This window comes from Agelaius phoeniceus, chromosome 14, assembly GCF_051311805.1.
Source record: "Agelaius phoeniceus isolate bAgePho1 chromosome 14, bAgePho1.hap1, whole genome shotgun sequence".
NCBI classification, from domain to species: Eukaryota; Metazoa; Chordata; class Aves; order Passeriformes; family Icteridae; genus Agelaius; species Agelaius phoeniceus.
The window spans coordinates 7,450,881-7,474,671 of NC_135278.1; the positions used below are offsets into that span (position 1 = coordinate 7,450,881).

Here is a 23,791-nt window from a genome sequence, read left to right on the forward strand (position 1 = left end):
TACTCAAAAAACTATGCATAAGTTGATACACTCAGATTTGACATTCAATTTTGTCTTAATTTATATTAATAGTAAAAATATGAGCATTCCCAGAAAAACATCATCATTTCCTTAAATGACTGTGAGAAGAAAAAAATTGTAGTAGTGTTCTGATAACACTGCCACACAGCCCTGGTGGAAATCTGCTTAACAATTTCACCATAACTAATACTTTTCTGTATCCCTTTATATAAATTTCATAACAATGACTATAAGAAGATAGACAAACAACAAGCAGAGCATGCATGATACGTTTTGGGTACCGTGCACCAAATATAAAAATGTCCAAATGCAAAACAGATTTCCTACAGAATTAACAGGCTGACATGAAGATAAGCCATGCACACTAAAAGTTGGAGTGGTTTTAAGCATGAGTAGGTGAAATGAGGCTATCCAACATTTAATACAAGGCCACATTTTTATTTACACCTGAAAAGAACCAATTAAATTAATGTCCTGGAAACAACCACATGTAATAGTCCACCATAAATCTTTATGTATTCTTGCATGTATTTTAAAGACTTTTCTTCTTTGTTCTTTCCAATGTCAGCACAATGGTTATTGCCTTCCCTCTCCCAGTTCAGATATTGGCTGCACCTTCAGGACAGACAAAGGCATGATGCTCAAGAGTTACACCTATAATTTGAAATTGTCCATGCCCTTCAGAACGCTTGCTCTGGAATAATAGCAGGGAGTTACTCTTTTCCCCTTCCCCAAAAATTTTCCCTCCCATGTGCCTTTTGAAAGACTAAAACAAAAACATGCAGAGCAGCACGTGCTAAATGTCCACTGCAAATCCTCCTTAAACTCAAAACAAAAGACTTGATCCAATAAGAACATGCACCACGTAACAGGGAAAAAATCCCAGGTTTAATCCCTTGAGAACTGCTATCATTCCAGACTTACAGTTTAACTTTCTGGTTTTTTCACATTTATAGTAAACTTCGAGAGTCTAGAACAAAATCTTCAGTTTAAAAGAATGCCAACAGTTTGAAAGCAACTCAGAGTACTTCACCTAATATCAAAGAACAGAACTACAAAATTGTTATTAATATAAATGAAAGTAATTGCAGTTTTCTGTGATTTTCAATTCTTTAATGTGATTATGTGGTTGCACCCTGCAATGTTATCACGGCTGATAAAAAGTAACTTTTCTCTACAATTTCTTGGGAAGTTTAGTAGCACTAAGTGCTAAAAACAAGGAAAGAACTGTGCATATAAAGGGAGATTATCTGCAGTGACAATTTTGAATTTCCATAGAATTATTTTCTTCTGAAATAAGGAAGAGACTTTTAGAACTCTCATAACAGTACTGACATAAAACACTAAACTGGTGGGACTCCTTGGTACTTCCTGGAAGACTCAGGTTGGTCAGCTGTTACTGCAATCAAAGTCAACAAACAGCACTTTCAACAAACCAGATTCTATCATACCACTGGGGAAAATAAAAGAAAGGTTTTTGAATACACTATGCACTGCTTCACAAAGTCTCAGTCCTCAGATAGTTTTTGTTATTTTCCTAAAATCCACAAAAAATGCAGAGTATATTGTATTAATGATGTACAGCAACAGCACAACTGAAAAACAACATTACAAAACTAAGATACAAAAACAGTCCTCCTACTCTGACCATGTTAAAAAGAGAAACATATCTTGGAGAAATCATCTCTGTTTTCTGATCACAATGCACAGGGGTGACCATCAGTGACAGCACAGAGCAGCCAGAGCCTCCATGTAGGGTTTTGCCTCCGTGATGTCACAGAGCAGTTCCATGAAATGCCAGAAAGCTCCTTCCAGGGTGACTGTTCATGAGATCACCCCGTAACCGCCCACACACCTGGCCCAGAGTTCTCCTGCAGCACCATCAGGCGTGGAGCACAGCCCAGCAGCACAGGATGCAGAGCAGCTCCCGCTGGGGCAGGTCCCTGCAGCTCTCCCACGATGGATGCTGTGGTGCTTAAAAAGAAGGGCTACAGCCTCGGTGATACTCTTGGAGAAGGCTCCTATGGCAAAGTGAAAGCTGCCTACAGCCACCGCCTGAAATGCAAAGTGGCCATCAAGATCATTGACAAGAAGAAAATTTCTCAGAATGTCCTGGAAAAATTTCTCCCCAGGGAAATGGAGGCTTTGATGAAACTGCACCACCCCGCGATCATCGAAACCTATGAGATTTTTGAGACTTCCTCAGGGAAAGTGTACATCGTGATGGAGCTGGGGGAGAAGGGGAGCCTCCTGAACTACCTGAGCAGCCAGGGGGCGATGGAAGAGAGCGCCGCTCGCTCCAAGTTCCAGCAGCTGGCTTCTGCCATCCAGCATTGCCACGACTTGGACTTTGCCCACAGGGACCTGAAATGTGACAACATCCTTCTCGATGATTGTCTTAACTTCAAGCTCTCAGACTTCGGCTTTTCAAAACCCCTGTCTCGAGATGGAAATGGAAAAACCATTCTCAGCAGCACCTTCTGTGGATCTCTCGCATACTCAGCCCCCGAGCTGCTCGAGCATATTCCTTGTGACCCCAGGATTTCAGACATGTGGAGTCTGGGCATTATCCTGTATGCAATGCTTTTTGCTTCACAGCCATTTGACAGTTCCAACATCAGGGAAATGCTCCAGGTTCAGAAACAACAGAAGATTCCCTTCACGAAGGCAAAAAATCTCTCTACAGACTGCAAGAACCTCATTGTCCACTTGCTCCACCCTGATGTGTCCCAGAGGCTGCGCATAGATGAAGTTTTGAGACATCCCTGGCTGCAGAACGCAAAACTCACGCGCAGCCTGCGATCCCCAAGCGACCCCAAAGCCAATGGCAAGAAAAGCCCCAAAAAAACCAGGATGGAAAATCCCATTGTGCGTAAGTGTAAGGAGTGGAGGAGGAAATCAGATTCTCTTAAGGATGCTTTCCTTTAACAGGGCCACAACGTTGGCCTCACCTGTGAACTGCATTAGTTTAAGCTCAATTAAAGAGAACCTGTGTGAAATTCCATGTGGCAGTCATGTCCCTGCTCCTGCACAGTGCTCTTGAAGGAGGAGCTTTAACACTGCCAAAGTCAAGACTCTGAAACACGGGGGAAATAATGAGGGAGGAAAGTTTTAGATTGTGTAAACAAACGGCAGAGGAGCACTTGGTATGTAATATTTGAAGGAGGAATCTATTTCAAACTTAACAAGGCAATTATTTTTCATATATCTGAATATCAGACCTGGTGATACCAGACTTTATAAAAATTTATAACTATTTCAATACTCAGACTCTAGGATCTGCCTAGACATACTGCTTATGAATCAAAATTTAGCTGATTTTTCTCTTTTAAATTTGAGTGTTTCAACAAAAAAATGTGCAATGGAAACCATTTCTCTAGTCTTAAAAATTAACAAGGATTACAAATCAGTTGTACCATAACACAGGTTTTAAGTCAAAAGGAATGGGGGAAGAGTTTCCATTAATTAGGAAGGAAAATTTAAAAAAAACCACACATCCAAACATCAGCTGCCTTTTAACTAAACTTATTGGCTGAGCAAAACACATGCATAAATTCTTTTTTCTCTAACAAGAAACATTATGTTAGACATTAAAAAAAAAGTATACCCTCAATGCTATTGTTGTTTAGCCTAAAACTTAAAAAAACAATGTTAATTATTTTATTTGCATTACAGTCCTGCAAGGTAGTCCTGATCAAGGATCACTTTAAAAGCCTTCAAAATGAGAAGTCTCCTGTCCCACTGGTGTAATACATTTACTTCTAGGTCCCACAAGATTGATTCAACTGGTTAAGTTATGCAAGCACACATTTACAGTCCAGCCACTTCCTGCAGAAAAGCATCAAGAAATGTCATGTGGGTAAAACCCAATCCCAGTGGAGACTTTGGGAGGTTTATTACCAATTCTTCGATACTCAAATAATTGCCTGTCACTAAAAGTAAAGCAAAACAAATATAACTTCATGGGTCTGCTTGGCTAGATACATTTGACCAGTTATTGACCTACAAGGGTATTTATGCAACACCTGAGAGTGTCATGTACACAAATGATGACCTACTCATCATTTAGTATTGCTTAGAAAGGGCCAGGCTGCTATGTTTAACTCTCTATAAAATAGAGATAAAGTAAAGTTGAAGTGCTGCTGAAAAGCAGCAAAGTGTCAAAAAGCACCCTAACATACAATTTGACAAGACAAAAATTATGTTTATCCATTATTTCACCCACTACTCTTTACAGAAAATCTGCTTTTCCCATCAAAATATTATGTTAAAATATCAAACATAAAATACTGCTATCGACAAAGTCTTTATATAACAAAAAAGCTCACCATAATTAAAACTATTATTTCCATTTAGTAAATGTGGACAACTAAATCTATTCTGGGGAAAGAAACCTTCTTGCTTAATATGAAAGAGATTATTTTTGATGCTAAGAACTCAAATGCACTCTGGAATAATTACAAACCTTACTCTGAATAGTCGTCTGCCTCAGAGAGTGGATTAAAAGATGGATTGTACAAACAGCCATGCAGCAGAGCTCTTACTATCCTAAATAATCCAAGGAGAGACAAAGTCAGATCCAGCTCTAATTAACACTCATTGCTCATGGCAGGAGAACATTAACATGGTACATTTCCACTGGCACATATTTACAAGTCACAGCCATTGAAAAGGACACTTGGACAAACAAAATGGAGCTTATGAATTCTTTGAGTTAGCAGTCCAGGAGAAAGCTTAAAAAGTATCTTATTGTTATTTTGCTTCCATTGATTTAATCTGGGACCAAAACAAGTGGTAAAAAAAAAAGTGAAGCGATGGAAAAAATTTCTTATTCTATTTTAATTTTGCCACTTACTATTGCATTATTAGACACCAGATACAAGAGGAAATATGATTGGAAATAATCACAGGGAATGTGCCACAAAGAAGGTGTGACACCTCTTCCTGGTGTACTGGCAGCTCCTTAGGCAGTACAGGCACATTCTTATTTCCAGTTCTGTGGCCAAAATATGTCTAAGTGCACAGCCAAAATCAAAAGGCAGGACAGCTCCCTTACCAGAGGCCTTTCCAGGTGATTTTATTAGAGATGTGAGCTGCTCTGTTGCGCAAATTGTATACAAGAGCCTGACATGCATCCAAGGAGGGTGGATTTTGCAATTCTGGTTTACTTGGGAATTCAGTTTTATTCCAATCCTTTTAGTAAGACAGGACATGCCATTGAAAACAAACTTATATAAGTCCTAAAAAGCTTCTAGAGAAAGAGGACCTATGAACTGTATTGGTGAATGCCATAACAAAACAAACAAAGCACACTAAAAATATCATTTCAGTTGAATGCAGTAAATGGGGTAAAATGTGTCCTGCTATAACTCTGTCAAAATGGCACCGGGTTTACCTTAACTAAACATCATAGAATTATATATTTACTAAGGCTAGAAAAGACCTCTAAGGTCTCAAACCCACCCATTAAATCAACACTGCCAGGTCCACTGCTCACCATGTCTCCAAGCACCTCATCTATGCATTTTTTGAAAACTTACAGGGCTGGTGATTCCACCATGTCCCTGGGCAGCCTGTTCCAGTGCTTGAGCACCCTTTCAGTGAAGAACTTTTTCCTGACATCCAGCCTACACCTTCACTGGCACAACCTTGCTCTTGTCCCATCGTTTGTTACCTGAAGGAAAACACCAACCCTCCCCTGCCTGCAGCCTCCTTGCAGGCACTTGCAGAGAGTGGTGAGGTCCCCAAGCCTCCATTTCTAAAGCCTAAATAACCACAGTTAACTCAGCTGCTCCTCAATTCCCTCAGTTTCTATCTCCTCAGATTTCAACAGGAATCAATACCACACACCTAGCACGGGGGAATGAAAATGGAGATTGTTGTAATCACTAATGTTTCAGATCAAAATTTAATTTGCGCTTTCCTCTACACATTACAAGTGATTAAGTGAGTTTTAGAATCATCTTTTCCTTAGCCAGAAGTGTCCACACTTTCTTATCTTAAATCATTGGCACTTAAATTAATGGCTTTTATCTAACAGATACAGCAGTCATAATAAATATTTAAGATAACTATTTAAATTTTGGCTGTATTAACATCATAATGTAAAGAACCTTAATTCTATTTGCCTCGATAAATCAAAGATTAAACTCACTCAGACATTTTATCTTGCTTGCCCTTAGAATAGTCAAAGAAATTCACTTTAAATATGAATAATGTGTCTTTATTTTATGAGCTTTGTTCATTTCCATAGATTTAGTTTGAAAATAAAATTATTTCTAGTACTTACTGGAATGCTGAAAATGAAACTATTGAATTATTATTTTTTGTCTCCATCTAAAAATCACTTGAACTCATTTGGAGGGGTTGGATTCTTAAAGGAGAACCTGCCTCAATTTATGCTCCTTGCTATGGCACTCAGAGCCACATGAACCATCACGGACATTCCATCAACAAATAAGGTTTAGAAAGTTGCAATTTGTCAAAAAGTCTCAGTACTATCCCTTGAAATACTATGCATAATATTTATTGAAGTATATTTCAACACTCAACTTCACAATGAAATTTTGTAAGATTTCTCCCCAATTCCTGCAAGGGTTTTTAGTTCAATGCGAATTAATTATTTTGCTCACAGAGATACTGTTTTCAAAATAAAACCTATAAACATGATCATGATGGTCTCTGTGTAGCCAGTAGAAGTGCTTCAAACCACAAAAAGAAAAATTCCAGTGGATAACTTTGTTGGTGGTACAAAAGGGTGTGATTTGGTGGAATAGGGCAGAATTTGCATGCAGCAAATGCTGTTCACACCAGTTTGACTGAGAACACAGTGTCCAGGACAGCACTCCCATCTCCTGGGATGGATATCATTACATTTTCCCCAGAGGCTGTATGCTTAATTGGCTGGCTGTGTGGTGTGTGCTGCTCCCTCCCTGCCCTGACAACCAGCAGGGCTCTGGTGCCTCCATCCAGCTTCCTGGGGACTCTGGGGACAGATGGCTTCAGGGCAGCCAAGGGCTGTCTGGAACGGTGACCCAGACGTCTTGGCACTATGCAAATATCACTATCAGTCAATCATTTTATTATAAATACTGGACAGCCCAGGGCCCACTGAGCTCTCCCACTGGCAGTGGCTGCCCTCCAGGAGCTCCTGTTGAGCAGGGACAACTCTCAAGGTTACCCTCAAGGCTGAAAAGTTCCTTGCAACAACAGAGCCTCAGGGAGCGATCAATAGTGTCCCAACCTCTGAAACCTCAGCCAAGCGATACCAAGGATTGACTGTGCACATAAACTCCTCTGGACATAAACCACTGGCCACGTTTGAGACAAGGACTGGATCCAGCTGCAGCCTGAGAAGAAATGCAAGGGGTCCTTCCTGAACCTCATGACTCAGTGGGAGAGTCTCCCTGACAGCTTTTTCTGACCTTGTCCTTCAGGCAGTAAATAGTCAAGTGTACCTTGTTAAAGCACTGTCACATTCACCATTTGATTTTGTTAACTTGCTATTTTATGTTAACAAGGTTTACTGCTGCCTCTCTCTCCAGTGAAGTGCATCACTCCACTCAGGGCAAGGTGCAGTGGACAGAGGGAACAGGTGAAAGGGGTTTACAAAGCAGCACTGGAGGGAATAAACATTTGCTGATTCTTCTAACAAAAAAGGCAAGTTATCTGTTATGCCCCTTGACAGCCTGTAAATGGATGAATGACTGCCTTTAATAGTGATGATATTTACTGCCTCAGAAACCTAATTCCTTTGACCTGAACAGAAATGGTCACAGTCATTAGAGCTACATAAATACAGCACTCAAATCTTTTTAAGCACATAACAATCCTATGAAAAAAATCACAGGACTATTCATAACACAAGACACAACCAGAACAAAAATTAATCTTTCAGAACCCGTGTTGAAAATTGTTCATGACAACTTTTAATGGACCAAAACCAAAGTTCATTCAAGTCATTTGGAGTCCTTGGTATTGGTATTTACATCAGCACCTAAACCTTCATCTTATTTACAAAGATAATTCATATTACGCTAAGTTTTACCCCAGCAATTTCTGCAAGATGAGACCATCTAGATATGTTAGGTACTTAGTTTACTAGACTGTGTTAGACACCTAAAATTAGCATAAGTCCCAAGTACATTGCAGCATTTAATGTGTTTATGTCACAATATCCATGTAAAGACAAGGAATAACATTATCTCAGCTTTACAAAGTGAATCTGACACACAGGATGAATATGGAACTTATAAAACATATGAAGTACTCAGATCCTATAAGCACTGAGTGCCTGATTACTGTTAAAAATCTGAGCATATTGTTATACATGTGTTATACAGACTAAGTCACTGAGAAACTCAATCTGTGACAAAAGTGATCTCAATCAGGAGCAGTAGTCATGAACTATAGTGAACTATTACTGCTGCCTCTCTGTTTTTTCTGCCTTTGATGAGGTTAACTAAAAAAAAGAAAACAAAACCCCACAAAAAAGCCCAAAGCAAAGAAAACCAAACCCACCAATTTCAAGCATATTACTTCCATGTTTAGTTCAAATATGATGACTATAGCATCTCTTTGTTACACACATCAAGCTATTCAAAGTTTGCCAAAGAAATACTTGAAGTCACTTCTGCCTAGGATTACTTAAAATTCTAAATATTGCAACATATACAAACTTAAAAAAAATGAGCTGAACTTTCTTCATACTTTAATCATTAACTTTCACTGTACCAATACCAAGATGGAAAACTAAATAAAATGGGACTGGTTTTCTTGCTCTGCAGGATAAGCTTGTTCTGATAGTTGATCCCTACCAGTCCTGCTCAACACCAGCAATCAGCTTTGAGATGTGATTTTTTTAAATGCTGTTCAACACAGAATCATCAATCCAGCAAAGTACCTGCCAGGATATGTTCACCTGCAGTTTAAGAAAATTGTGTGGGTTTATCAGAGAAAAATTTCTGCTTTTCTGATACAAAGCTGTGAGCTTTACATTATCTTAAAACATGGGCAATCCACCAAGGAACTACATATTCAGAGAGTTTTTAATGAATATGTATACATTAGTCTTTTATGATTTTCCTTAAAGGAAAATATTACACCAAAGCAAAGTAGTTTGGCCTACTACAGAAATTATTTCTTCTGTATACTTCAATGCATTTCAGAAACAGGTTTTCTTAGTAATAAATATTTCCGACTAGGAGGAAGAAATATTTAGTTCATTATTTTCCAAAAGCTTTAAAGTAAAAAGGCCAAAATCTTATCTTGATTTTATTAGACTATTATGTTTTAAATTAAGCAGTGATAAAAAAAATTAAAAATCACTAAAACAGAGCAAAATAATGTTTTCTAGAACTAGCTTCTTCCCTTCCTATCTAGCCACAGGACCATGTGTACAGAAGAACTAGGAGTGTCTGAATCTTGCAGTAACTTCACATTTCTGCTAGTTCTGACAGAGTCCACAGCCCCAAGATGTTCTACAGTATTGTCCCCATTGTCTTCTTATTCCTTTACATCCTTCCAAAGGATACTTTGCATTTCTGGGAAATAGTACAGAATTCATGAACAGCTGCTCAATAGCAGTTTGAACACACCATATTGTTTAATGTTAAAAGAAAGATTTAAGAACAGTTCACAGTATGATCTAGTCTTGGGTCTAGTGTTCTTTCCTTTTCATGTCCAGATGGGACTCCCATTATCCTCCTTTTTCTGTTATATGATTCATCACCAAAGATTTCCCTCATGCACTTACTGCAGCAGGTGTTCTATCCCTTAACTGTATTCATATGGAAACCTATGAGGACAAATACTGAACCAAAAAACTAAATAGAATGGAATGTAAATTAAAATATTTTTTGTCTATTTCTTAGTGTATTGACAACAGATTATTATTACATACTGATAATATACAATTATTATTATTATATATTAATTATATTAATATTATTGTACTGAACTGTAGCAGAGGTCTCAAAACCTGATATTGTTGAACAATAGAATGAATTTATTATATTCATGAGTGAAGATGCCTCAAGCAACCTGTAAAAATAAATCCAGCTAAATAAAATTTGGTTGTAGTGAAAAGGTTTCCTGTCTTGAGAAGATCCACTCTAATTAGGCTGCCTTCTGTGAGACCACTGTTTTATCTTCCTACGTGCTGTAAACTTCACATCTTGTCATTACTGCCAGTAATTTCTGTAGAAACCACCACTAATGAATGCAAAAACAGAGCAATGTAGAGGCAGGAATCAGGAGGCATCTAGCAGGAAATTTCTGGGTATTCCTGTGGAAATTCAAAACTACTTTTTCTCCATTAAACTTGTTTCCACAGTTCTTAGGGGTTTTGGGTTTTTTCAGTCAAGGCATAAATCTCCCCTGAAAGAAAAATGCAAAAACCAACAAAAGAAAAACACATTAACATTTCTAATGCTAGAATTAATTTGGCTAGTTATATTGAATTCATCCTAATTTCATATGTAACAGCTGCCTGCCTTTCTTCTCCCTTTTTTATCTAATGGATGCCAAAGCACATTTTCTACATAAGCAACAGCAGTTTTGGCCTCTATTTACATGTTCTGTTGAGACTGTAGACCTGAAAGGGGCTGGACTGCTTATCATCTCATAATTGGAAATATTGAAAAATCAGAATTTGAACTTGGAAGTAATGCAAAGTAACTTCTTGATTGCCCCAAAATTATCACACTTCTCAGGTCAGCTTTTGAAAGGGAAACGGCCACATGAAGAGAGCCTAAGCTCAGTCTTTACTAAAACCACCACAGTCAAGGCTAGTGAACCTCTGTCAACTGAGACTTCCCCAGAAATTGTAGCCAATTAAATTCTTTCTAAAATTTCACCAAGTATGTGGCTCTAGAATTTCAGTAAGTAGGTCTAGACTGCCCAAACTTACTCTAAAACAAAACCTTTGTCATCCTACCAGTTAAAAAGATGGGGAAAAGTTCTTTGGAGCTGACATTTCCTTGAGGATGTGCCAGTGATGCAATAGCAAGTTGGAGCCACATTCTCCTGCTGGACTCCCAGTCTGATCTTCCACTGGCAGCTGCTTTGGATGCAGCTCCCTCTCCTTCCAGCCCAGCCCACACTCACGTCTAAGGCACAGCTAAAATCTAGGTATGAAAAGGTGCACAAACTTGTGTTGTGCTCAGCTACCAACATAATATGATCTTTGGGAGAATCTCTCAACATTTATTTGCAACATAAAAAATTGAATTATTCTGGATTTTAACCTGGGGACTTTGCTCAAAATTGATGCTAAGCTTGAGAGTAATTAAATATGGCACAAGGTGGTGTCAGGTTAGATTAGCTTTAACAAACTACTGTATCAACAAAGGGGAAAATAAGGTAAAGATTGGATTTTCTAACCACAAATATTCTTTCTTCTCTTTAGTGAAATTGCCAGAGACAAGGAAATGTGCTGCAGCAACTGAAATGCCAAAATACACTTTCAGATAATCCTGCAAAATCTGCTCCTAAGCCCATGCATCAGTGTTTAGAAATATCACCCCATGTTCTCTCAGGTAAACAGTCTAAGGGAAGTCACCTCTGTTTTCAGACCAAGGGCTGGATGTTCATGTAACTTTTGTTGTTTTGCTTTAAATGGAGAAATTGGCACTTAAGATGAAGTCACAAAAACACAAATCACAATTTACAGTACAACAGCCAGCAAGTCTCATTTACTTAAACTCCAAGAGTGTAACATTTTGCTTGCAGCACATGGCAGAACTTCCCATTAATTTTAGTAAAATCACACGTACATTAATTACACAGAAGCAATCCATATAATATTACCATTTTGCAGGTGAACTTGTATTTGGGGTTCACATTTTAAAAAATTGCTAGAATAAGCTCAGCTTCATAGATTAAAAAAAAAAGAATAAGCATATTATGTTGTTTACACCACAAATCCATCTGGCACAGAAGGCAAAAACAACTGCTGGATAAATAAAAGCTATGTAAGAAATACAAGGGCTTTCCATATAAAATTATGTCACTAAGACAGTTCAATAGCAGTAAGTAGCAGGAGTTTCAGCAGTAGGAAATTATATGGCTCATGACTGTCCCCTCTGGTTTGCTATCCTCTAGTTATGTTCTACATTTGAGGGGAATCACAAAAAACCTCGGCAAGAGTAGAGCCCAAACTCCAACCCAGTTTTTAACGAGGTCACTTCTTCTAGTCTAATGTGTGCATCTAGAAAAATACAGGGAAAGAAGAAGATCAAACCCATAATGAAGTGCAACATTCATAAACATTCTGAAGTAAACTAACTCCAGAATAATCACTAATAAACTTACATTTTTAAGCTTTATTTACCAAGTGATTGCTTTAGAAACAGAGTGCCTGAGCAATGCTGGACTGGACGAGAACTGACACTACAGAAGTTCTATCCAAAGCAGATGTTTTTGTTCCTCCTGTTGAAGTTCTCACTTTTGGTCTGTTCTGCACAGTTTCACAGATAGATGTGTCACTGTTTATCTACCCACAGTTCAGAACAGGAGATCACTGTCTGAACAGGCAGCTTTTCTTCAAACCCAAAATCTACTCATGGAATAAAATACTACCATAAATATGAATGCAGTCCAAAAGATTTTTAAATACAAGGGTAAGAAAATCAGTTTTAATAAGCTGGACACTTCAGAACTTACCAAAAAGAATCTTTCCTAAATATTAAGGGCTGCCATCACTGTACTTGTCAAATGTTTTCCAGGAAACAAACTTTCCATTCAGGTACAAAGTACTACAGATCTAGAAATATTCAGAGACATGTTCCTGGAAAGTAGAAATCCCCAGCTAGTCAGTCACAGGCACTATTGAGTTTCTCATTATTTGCTCATGGAGGCACAATTTTTCTCAGTTAAGCTGATGTTCCAGTTCACAGCTAAGGCAAAAGAAAACTGCTGGTAAGCATTCAATTCAAATATAGCAAGATATTGTTTCTACAAAGAACAAGTACTCCTCATAAAGCATATTAATGTCCTTTTGTATGGTTTAAAATCCAGAGAGAATGTCACTTATCTGAACAAGTCATATGCTGTCTAGTGGAAAAGTAGATATTTTCTTTTTTGAAATCTTTAGGCCATTGTAACTGTACACAAGGCATTAAAAATCCAAACAAGATAATTTGAAAAGCTCAAAAACAATTCAAAAGTACCACTGCTCTTCAGCAATTACTTTTGAGAGCTGAAGCAGGAAGAAGCATGTAATTATCTTCATCACTTTCACAGCTCTGAATTTTCCTGGTGACAAGAGGGGCAGAATCACCTCCTTGGACCTGCTGCCAATGCTGCTTTTTGGTGCAGCCCAGGGCACCTTTGGGCTTTCTGGGCTGCAAGGGCACATTGCCAGCTCAAGGTGAGCTTTTCATCCCTCAGCACCCCCAAGTCCTTCTCCTCAGGGCTGCTCTCAATCCATTCTCTTCCCAGCCTGTGTTTGTGCTCGGGCTTCCCCTGACCCAGCTGCAGGACTTGGCACCTTGCCTTGTGAACTTTATGAGGCTCCCATGAGCCCACACCTCAGGCCCATCAAGGTCCCTCTGGAATGGAATCTTGTCCCTCCAGAATGTCACTCCACACACTCAGTGCTGTCAAACTTGCTGAGGGTGCCCTCAATGCCCCTGTCAGGGTTAAACGGTGCCAGCCCAGCTCTGACTTCTCAGGTCACCTCTGCCACTGCTCCCCACTCAGACACCAGCCACTGACTGCAGCCCTGAGTGGGACCAGCCAGCCAGCAAGACATGGTTCATTTTAAAGACCTATTATACTCACAAAACTGGGACTTATCAATGCAAAGTAAATCCAAAGCAATTTGGCAACTTTGTGGTTTGCTATAAAGAGGCCATTCGGTGAATAAGCAACTATTTCAAGGGTAACACTTGGAAATGGGCCAGAGCAACAGATTTATTGATTGAGAACAATAAAAAGGCCATATTTAGATAATGGAGAGATGCAATGCACTCTAAAATGATAAAAAGTGTTCTGCTTGGCTTCAGTGGGTTCTGCTTAAGGACATAGTTAAAAATAATACAAGGTTATTCATCGCAGGACCACGTAAGACCAAGAAGTTAAACACAACCACTGCCTTTTAAAGGACAGATGTGGTATGGCTAATATTGACTTTTCTACTCTGCATGGTTAGTGAGAGATTAGTATAATCTGCCATCCATTTTGATACTGAAATTAGAAAGATTATAGGAGATCATTTTGTCCTGAAGTCACATAAGATAGATGTGGAAGAAAAATCTCTTCAAAGATGCCCTGGCATTTCACCCATCCTTAACCCTTAAAGAGAGGCAACATTTCTATGGAGTGAGAAAGGAAATAGATTCTATTTGAGCAGAAAATAACAAGGATTACTGAAGAACTCGTGTTAGTCTTTCTCAGGATTGCTATCAGAAGATTGCTAATATTGATTTTCAAGAGCCCCAGCACCTGAAAACTTGCAATCAGACAGAAGTCTGATTCACAGAACATAGTGCCACTCACAGTCTGCATGCACACACAAGTGCATGTAACATTAAATTCTTTACAAGACAAAAATCTTAAGTTTCAGTGTTCTTAAGTTTATTATCCAACTACTAATTGTACTTTATCTGAAATAAAACTGAATCAATGGGGATCATTAACTCAGTTATCTCTTTAAAGAAGGGCTCCACAGTATAATTTGATATTCTAGTTCAGAATACTTCAATAAAATTTCTTGCATGGTGACAACTACTGAAGACATTTAATAATTCCACAACAGCCAGCTTTACTGACAGCACCTTAAGGAAAAGTCACACAGATCTGTTTTCATTGATGCCTTGCAGTCAGAAAAGTGTGAACACCAAAATGAAAGAAATTAAATAATACTCTTTTTGAACAAAATAATTTCAAAGATTGAAAATTAGATGTCACCTTGGACTATTACAGTAATTCATACTTTTCCCCATTTTCTCTCCAAAAGCCACATGTTATTCTATTAGATTTTTATTGACATTCAATCAATCTTGTAATAATTTGAGTGCATCTGGTTTTCTGTTTTGTTTCTACCCTTGAGCTTGAGTCATAGAGAATTTCTCAGAAATCATAAATATGCATTTCTGAGTTAGTACAGGACTCAGATCTCAAGGACATAAGAAAGATTGTTTTGCAAGTTTCCTTCCACTCTGTCACTAGAAGTGAAAGCAGTAGCATTTTGCTTCTTGAGGTAAATAAGGTCTTGCTGCTGACACAAAACATGGATAGAATGGACATAGGATAGAGATGTAGATCTGCAGGGAGAGAAACCAAGCACAGCAGTATGAAAGGACACTTGAGTTATCTGTCAAATGTGGTTCTAAAATCTCCTCTGGTACAGTTTCCTTTCTTAGTTGTCTCTAAGTGGCATCCTTTGCTTAGCCAGATTATCCCAGTGTTGATTATCAGACAAGAATAGAACCAAGCTGCATACCAGATGTGAGAGGAATAATTATGCCAAAATTAAAACTATGTTAATTGGAGGATTATGGTAGCATTCTTCTGCTGTAGTTACTTTTTGTCTTATTACCTGGGAAAGTTTGATCACAAGGCCAAAGCAGGGAGTTTCCTAATTACTTTTACCTTCCCATCTGTGTTCTTTGAAAATGACAACAGTTTGGTAAAGTGAGAAGGTTTCAGCATTCTAGTACTTAATCCAAGATCTGGAGACTGACAAAATTGGTGGCCTAAGTGGAAAAGATAATCATTGCTGTTATCAGTGAGTTCTTTAGACTTCAAAGCAAAGCCTAAAGCACAAAACATGCTGGCTTAATGACAACCACAGTGGTTCCAACATACTCTGAATGTGTGAACACACTGTACTCGTAGCAGTCCTGAGTGCTGAATTCTTTCCTTTTTCTGGGGAACAGAGCTGTTTCATGTGTGCTTTTAGCTGACCTCCACTATTTTCACTACTGAAGCACTCATCTTTCCCAATCAATAAAACACAGAGCACTAATTCTACTGTCACATGATGCTACAAAAATACTTTAATCAGAGATGCCTTGCCCACAGATGATAAGGCTCAGAATTCCATAAAGATGAAGCATTTAAATCACTCTGCTTTGTAAATTACAGCTGATAGTTTATCACTCTCAATGAAGCAGGAATCCTTACAAGTAAAATAGCCCAAATTAATGTATTGCAATACTTAGTGGGGAAATGAATGCAAGCCCTCTATCCTGAAGAATAGCTAATTTAAATGTGTTAGAATCTCATACTCTGACTCTCCTCCCACTCTCAGTAATTCTGCTCTGGCACATCCAATGGATTTCCAAGAGATTGCCACCAATTTACACCAGCATCAGGATTATCTGGTCCAGAGAGTTAGTGAATAGGTATTTAAAAACAGGATACTGTAAAATAAAAAAGTTGTGCTAAAGAATGAGATCCTAAAGTACATCTATGAAAACAAAAGGAACATGAAATTAGAAATATATGTGAAAGCACAGTGGGAAATTCAAAACAGTCATAATGAAGGTAGCATAGGTGTGAAGGGCAATTTATCCAAACTTAGAAAACCTTGAACACACCTTTGCAGAGTCAGTACATTGCACAGAGGTACCGAATCCATGCAGAGCTGACAAAGACTTCAAAGCAATACACTTTTACATTGCTGGTAATGGTAAGTCTGAATGGAAAGACTCTACAAACCCCCAAGCTATAACTGGAAAAACCCCCACTATTAAAAGATAATGTGATCATTTAAGTTTAGAGATTACCTTGCTTTCCAAAAGTACAAATAAAGTCTTTGAGGCCAGCTATCATGGGTTTCCATGAAAGGTTCTTCATTAACCTTCTACTCATACATAAAAATTGATTAACAAATCAGCTAAACCACCTGAACAATAAATAAAACAAAATGTCAAACACTTGCTTTTGACTTTATTTTATAATTACTTTTGTACATTAGGAACATTGCCTGTGACATGGGATGCAAGCCAGACGAGGCAGACAGAAAAATGGCACAGCAAGAACAAGGCCTAAATACACAAAATGCCCTTGCTCAGTGCCTTACAGACAGGAGTACTCTGCACTGAGGAACCTCTCTCATACTGGAACCTGCATATTCCTGCATCCAGATTTCTCTCTAAATTTCAGAATGAATCACTGTGTTAAAAAAATATTTAGGCACAGTTGAGAAGTTCAAGGAACATTTCCCAGGTCAGATTCCTCATTATTTTCCTTTCATAATTCCTTTCATAAGCTGCCATTCTCACTGGCTCCTGAAGGATTTCTAACGCAGCACTGTAAGGATTCAAATGAAATTCAATTTTCTCTCCAGTCTCTATGTGACCACCTCATTATTATTCTGCAAATCAGGAACCTGATGTTCTTTGTCCATTTCAGGTTCATTCATTCATCTCTCCAATTTCCTATCACTATCAGAGGACATTCCAACTCTGTTTCTGTCTTTGATTATGTTTCTGATGCTCAGCTCTGGGCACATAAGATGTTACATGAATTTTTATATTTGTACGACTTAAACTGCATTGAGCACAACATAATTTTGCTTTTAAAATTTGTAAACTGCTTTTGAACCAATGAGTAACAAAGTGGGTTCAGTTACCCAGAGGTTATTTCACTTCTGCATGAGTCTTCTCAGTTTTTGCTCATACAAAATTCAACTACTCCAACCAAAGAGTATGTGAATATATACAAAGAAAAACTTTTACTTGGTATTGAAAAAGGATGCCAATTTTGTAGGATTATACAAAAGGCTGCATAGACAATTCAACATATTCACTGTGCAACAGAAATATCTTTAACAACTACAAAGTTACACAATTCCCTTACCAAAAAAATGTACTGAAATTTATTTCTCAATAAATATTCTACTCTAGAATAATCATGTTGGAGGTAAAACTCGACAAAAAATCAGAGGTTGCATACTATAGTAATGATGTTTTAGATTCAAAATTATCCTTTTTATGTTCAGTGTTACAAAAGTCTGTATTAGAAATACACAAAGTTAAATACCTCTGAAAAATGCCTTCAGTTTCCCATGGCTGCTTTACTTTTTTAGGTTTAAAAGTGTGAAAGACTGTATCAAGAATCATGGCAATTTACTGTTGCAGAGGCACCACTGACCATTAAAAATTCTAAATTTCAAAAACAACATTGCAAACAAAAATAAAAGAAGAAAATTATGTAAAAGTGCATCTGACTGAGTCCTTCCTGTCTTCTCTCATTCAATACCAAGAGTGCTTCTGGACCACCTGATCTTGTACTGCTGTAAGATGTGAGAAATGGACAATTGGTCTAAAATAGGTCACTGGGGGGGCTGAGAAAAATCTGACATTTTTGGGTGTGAGGATGGCACTACATATTTAAGAATATTGTATAAGATTACATGAAATAGTAGGAGATTAGGGATGCCACGTTTAAAATCTAGCATTATATTTTTAAATATTTACTGTCTTTTAATTCCATATTTTAAAAACTCAAGAGTATAATCAAATGTACTTCTATACAGGATTTTACACATCTGTATAATTAACATATATATTAAGAGTTTCTTTTTAGAATACAAAACTTGAAGGCCTAATCAGTAACCAGCAAGTGCTAATTACACAATTTATATTTGACAGATAATACTTTGAAAAGCACCTGATTTTCAAAGCACTGAAAATTGAAAGCACAAATAGACTTTCAAGTAATACATCCAGTATCAGTTGCATTTCTGTGAGGGATAATTATTTTGAATACACTTCCTCATGGGTATATTTGTGTCTGTATGCATGTAATACTGAAGGAAGGTAAATAAAACTAAAATTTCTCTTTTTTACCTCAGAATAAGCAAACATTTTTTGAATGTTTAAAATTATCACAGTAGGTCTGGACAAAAATGTGCAATCCTGGTAAAAGTTTAGACTTTGATACCTTTGATATAATTCTGATTTGATGCATACAGAGGACTGTAACATCATGCTTTTGCCACACACCAAACAAGTTCCACCACTGCAGAGCACCTCAATATTTCTGCCTAATTTAAAAGGGAAAACAGTTCCCTTTTAGCAAAGACTCAGTGCTCAGAAAACCCACAAGACTCAAAGCTCTCTCTTTTTCACTCTTCCCCTGCTCCAGCTTGCTCTCCTCTCTCCCTGAGGTCATGTGTCCTGATGAAAGACCTGCTCCAGCACGGGTTCCCTTTGGGCCACAGCCTCCTTTGGGCATCCCCCTGCTCTGGGGTGGGCTCCTCTCTCTACAGGACACCAGCACAGCCTTCCCATGGGCTCACAGCCTCCTTTGGGCACATCCCTGCTGCCAGGACCCCCCTGTGCTGCAGGGCACAGCTGCCTCTCCATGGCAGCACCAGGGGCTGCAGGGGAACCTCTGCCCCTCCTTCTGCACTGCCCTGCCTGTCTGCAGGACTGCTCCTCTCACACATTCTCTCTTCTCTGGCCACAATTACCCCCACTCAGTATTTTTTTTCCATTCTTACATATGTTACCACAGCAGCATTACCATCATTCCTGATGGCCTTGGCACCAGTGGCAGGTCCATCCTGGGGCCAGCTCTCATTGCCTTTGTCAGACAAGGGGGAAGCTTCTGGCAGCTTCTCACAGAAGCCAACCATGAACCACCACTCACTTCCAAAAACTTCCCACACAAACTCAATACACCTTCCTTTTCCCACATGGATAAGAAATCCCCTGCTTATTTTTCATTGGCATACTGTGGTAGTACTGGAATACTTTAATAAAATCTCAGAGACTGATTATAGAGATTAGGAAAATCTTGACCCCTGTAAATCATCACAACTGCCTCCAACCCTTTCACTACCTGATGAACTCTATCAAAATTAGCCTGTGTTCCATCATAATACAATTTATTATCCAGAAAAGGACATGCCTATACTATGCTATTGTAGGTGACATTACTCCACTAGACAAATTGTTCTCCATTGTTCCTTAGTGAAAAATTCTACAGTTCACCAAGCACCAGAAGTCTGTTTTACCCACCCCAAAATACAAATTCTTGTTATTACCACAGATAAGAAAGTAAGAAAACCTTCCTGGGAACTCTGAAGCTCTGCAACAAGTGAGTACTGATAAATCTTATCTCCTATATTAAACATGCAGCATGTATCTCATTTTCAATATAATCCTAGACTAAGTATTATCAGTAAAAATAATGTGTTTACTCTCTTGATCCACTTCAATGACTTTGTTACAGAGGTAAATGGCATCTCATAGGAAATTCTGAGCAGAATGCTGTGAGATTTCTAAACCCAGCCCTTTTAATATTCCTTTCCAAGTTTTTTCAGCAGGTAGGTAATCTCCTACCTTTTTACACTTTAAAGTAGGCCAGAACCCAAGCCACTTTCAACTAGACAATACTCATATAGGCCTGTGCACAACAGTTTGTGCAGCCTGGAACCAGTACAAATGGCATGAGAAAAACGAAAACAGGGAATGTATAAAAGGCAGTCATTGTGTCTCATTGCACAAGCTGCAGGTATTTTGTACTCCAGCCCTTAAAGGAACAAATTCAGCTTGAGTATATTGAAAGGACTCTGGATATTATTATCATGAATATGATGGCCTCTACCTTACAGACATTGACTGAGGACTCAGCAAACTGAACCAATTAATATGTGTTTAATAGCACAGGGATATCCATGGCTGGGAGTGGAATCAAATGGAACAGCATCACAAAATAGGGAAATGTGGGTGGCATGCTAAATTTACCTTTTTGTTAAGTGTAGAATGCCAGCATTTGGAAGCATATGAAACGATGCACAAGTTTACTGGACATTGTAGTCTTTTTTATATGGCTCTAGTGAGAAATCCACACTGGAGATTTTGGTAGCTTTCTTAAAGCCTAAGAAACACAATGATGAGGAACATTCAGACTTTTTCCAAATTGCTTTCAGTCTTGCTTTCTCTGAATTTGCAACACCCGAATCAGCTCTCACTAGCCAAAGCTTGAAACCATTATTCATGTGCACCTATTTTGAACCAGGTCATCTGTCTCCAGCTTTGCAATTAATAATTGGGAATTCATGACTGACTCTAAGCATTATAATCATACAAAAAGAAAAGTTTCAGAGTACCCTTAAGTTCTACTCCTGATTAAATGATTATTCTCTGGTAATTGGCCAATTCAATAACTGGCCAATTCAATAACTGATATGAATTTTACATGATGCAGTTTTGCAATATTGCATTTTGCACCAACTTTGGTGAGATTGCTGGAGGCTGGCAAATTCTACAATTCAAGTCCTAAACCTTTTGAACTTTTACTCCTAAATTTTCTTGGTAATTTCTGATTTTAAGATGAAAGTGCCAACATTTAAAGTTGCAAGATTTCTATTTTGTCACTGTCTATCTGGAGATAGACATGAGCACAGTAACACCACACCAGGAGAAACTTCCAAATACTTCAAATCAGAAACCCTCCTGGAAGAGACATTGCCTACATGTTTCCTTCTACAGCTATAAAACATCTACACTTTCTAAACCAAGCCTTTAGTAAAGCTGCTTGTCAATGTGAGATTCCTCTCATCAGCTGATATAAGCACAGTTCTGGAATACAGGATAAATTTAAAAAAGAAAAAAAAGAAAAAACTGTGACCTACACCCTCTGGTCTGCAGTGTTATGAAAAGTTGCACTTTTGTAAATTTGCACAAGAATTCACCTTTTCCAAGACTAAATTCAGTATGATCTGTAGGTTCCCTAGCTCTGTAAAAGCAGTCAGAAAGAATTGGCATGCTACTGCACTTGCACTGTATTAATTATAAATCAAAGCACTCCCATAGTATCTTCCACTTTAGAAGCTCATGTTCCACCAGCAGTGGTTTCCCTGTGTACAAGATATTCTGGGAATAAGAACTATCAAATTTCCAAAACCTCAGCTGCTGGTATAATGGTTATTTTTACCTATTTTCATTGCTGTTCTGTAATCACTTTCTAATGATTTAAAAATCTTCTGGCTTTGTTTGACAGAAAGGCAAAGCTGCTGCACTATCAGATCACCAGCCTGCCTCTGGCAGGCAGCCAATAATAAGTTTCTTTACAAGTACTGGTAAAATTTTGTTTCCTTTTATGACTAACAAAACTGTGAAACAAGTTTCTGAACTAGGCCAACAATTATACAGCCAATTTGTATAAAGTTTTGTCTTTGATTCCTTGCAAGGCTTCAACCAGTGCTGGGGACTGATGAGCATTAACCTCACACCAGGCTCAATTCAGGGACTGAAACAGCCACAAATGCATTTTCTATTTGATTCATCACTGGCCTGCACATCACACACTGGGTTTATGGAGGCTCAATGGCTGTTAAATGCTACAGTTCTGCGTGTTTGGGGCAATGAAGATCCTTAATTTGATATTTGTGACAAACTAAGGTTGAGGTTCTTTAATCCCTTTGGTCCATGTGTGGATCTTTAACACATTAAGAACCTTAATTGCACATTATCCCAATGTCTTCTCTAGTTACAATTCTATCATTAACACAAAATTATACTGAATATTTCTAATCTAATGAGGCTATAAAATCACTAGGATTCTATAATGTGAAAAAAAATTCTCTGGACCTTAGCTGGTTTGTAGATAAGATGAATACTTAATACTTCACTGAATTCTAGACACATGAGTATAAATGTCAACATTATTTGTTATATAGATCTATACCCTTAATTGTAATGAATTTTTAATGCTAAGAATACTGGGTATCAATGAATTGCAAAAGTTAATTTTGTATTAAATTCTGAAGGCATCCTTCATTTAATGCTAAGTTGCTGGTGAAGTGATCCAGGTGGTGGTTTTTAATTTCAGATGCTTTTCTCTGCATATTGAGGTCTGTTGATTCATCAGTTTATAACTATTGGTCATAATGACTTTTTTTTAAGGCAAGGAATTCCCACTTCAAATTTAAATTCCAGATGTGGAGTCTCCTTCTCTGGAGATATTCAAATCCTGCCTGCATGTTATCCTGTGCAACCTGCTCTGGGTGACCCTGCTTTGTGCCTGAATAATGAAAGTAAGAATACAGTATAAAATGTATTTCAGATAAAGTTGAGTCAATTTTTTTGAGAAAAACTTCTCTCAAAATGGATACTGACAATTAAAGTGCAAAAAGTTATCCCATTTTGCCAAACAAAATCATTTGCAGAAAATGAAACCACATAATAATTTAAAGAAAGGCAAATACAGCAAGTAGCTACAGCAGTTATTGTAAAATGTCAATGTGTAGAATTTGCTGCAGCATCCTTTATTAACATTGCAAATACCTACGTGTTTAAAAGTAAAACTTCTAGATGTATTACCAGGTAGACTGCATAATGAGATCCCAGAAAGGACTTAAGGAATTTTCTATTCCTTCAGCTTTCCTGGTATGTCAGAAGTGTAACTTGTCCTCCCTTGCTCTCAATAGAATAAAATTATTTAATTAAAGAGAAGCGTTTAGCAGAGAGCCCATGGTAAGGACAGCATGAGGGTGAGGTCCTCCTTCCACCTAAATAATCCAACATGCCCCATGTGTCTCTGAAAGCCCTCAGGAGTTCATGCTAGACATCAGTGTTTTTAGGATTCCCACTCTGGAGATTCAGACCTGCAAGTGAACAGAGAACAGAACACATCTTGTGTGTGGAAATAACAGTGATAACGAGATGCAGCCCTGCTCATCGCCCTGTGTGTGAAGGTGGGAGTGACCCTCATGGGCAGCAGCTCTGTCCTCTCCCCTCCTGCTCTGATATCCCGGGCAGCCTCGCTCAGAGCCGGTCCTGGCTCTGCAGCCTGACAAACACACAAC

The 23,791-nt window shown here is 38.2% G+C and overlaps 1 protein-coding gene across 1 annotated transcript; it reads left to right on the forward strand.

Moving 5' to 3' along the window:
* The first annotated feature begins 1,980 nt into the window (after window positions 1-1,980).
* LOC129125941 (testis-specific serine/threonine-protein kinase 2-like) lies at window positions 1,981-2,949 on the forward strand. Its single transcript, XM_054641653.2, has one exon. The coding sequence runs from the start codon at window positions 1,981-1,983 to the stop codon at window positions 2,947-2,949; it is 969 nt and encodes a 322-aa protein (XP_054497628.1).
* The last annotated feature ends 20,842 nt before the right edge of the window (window positions 2,950-23,791 follow it).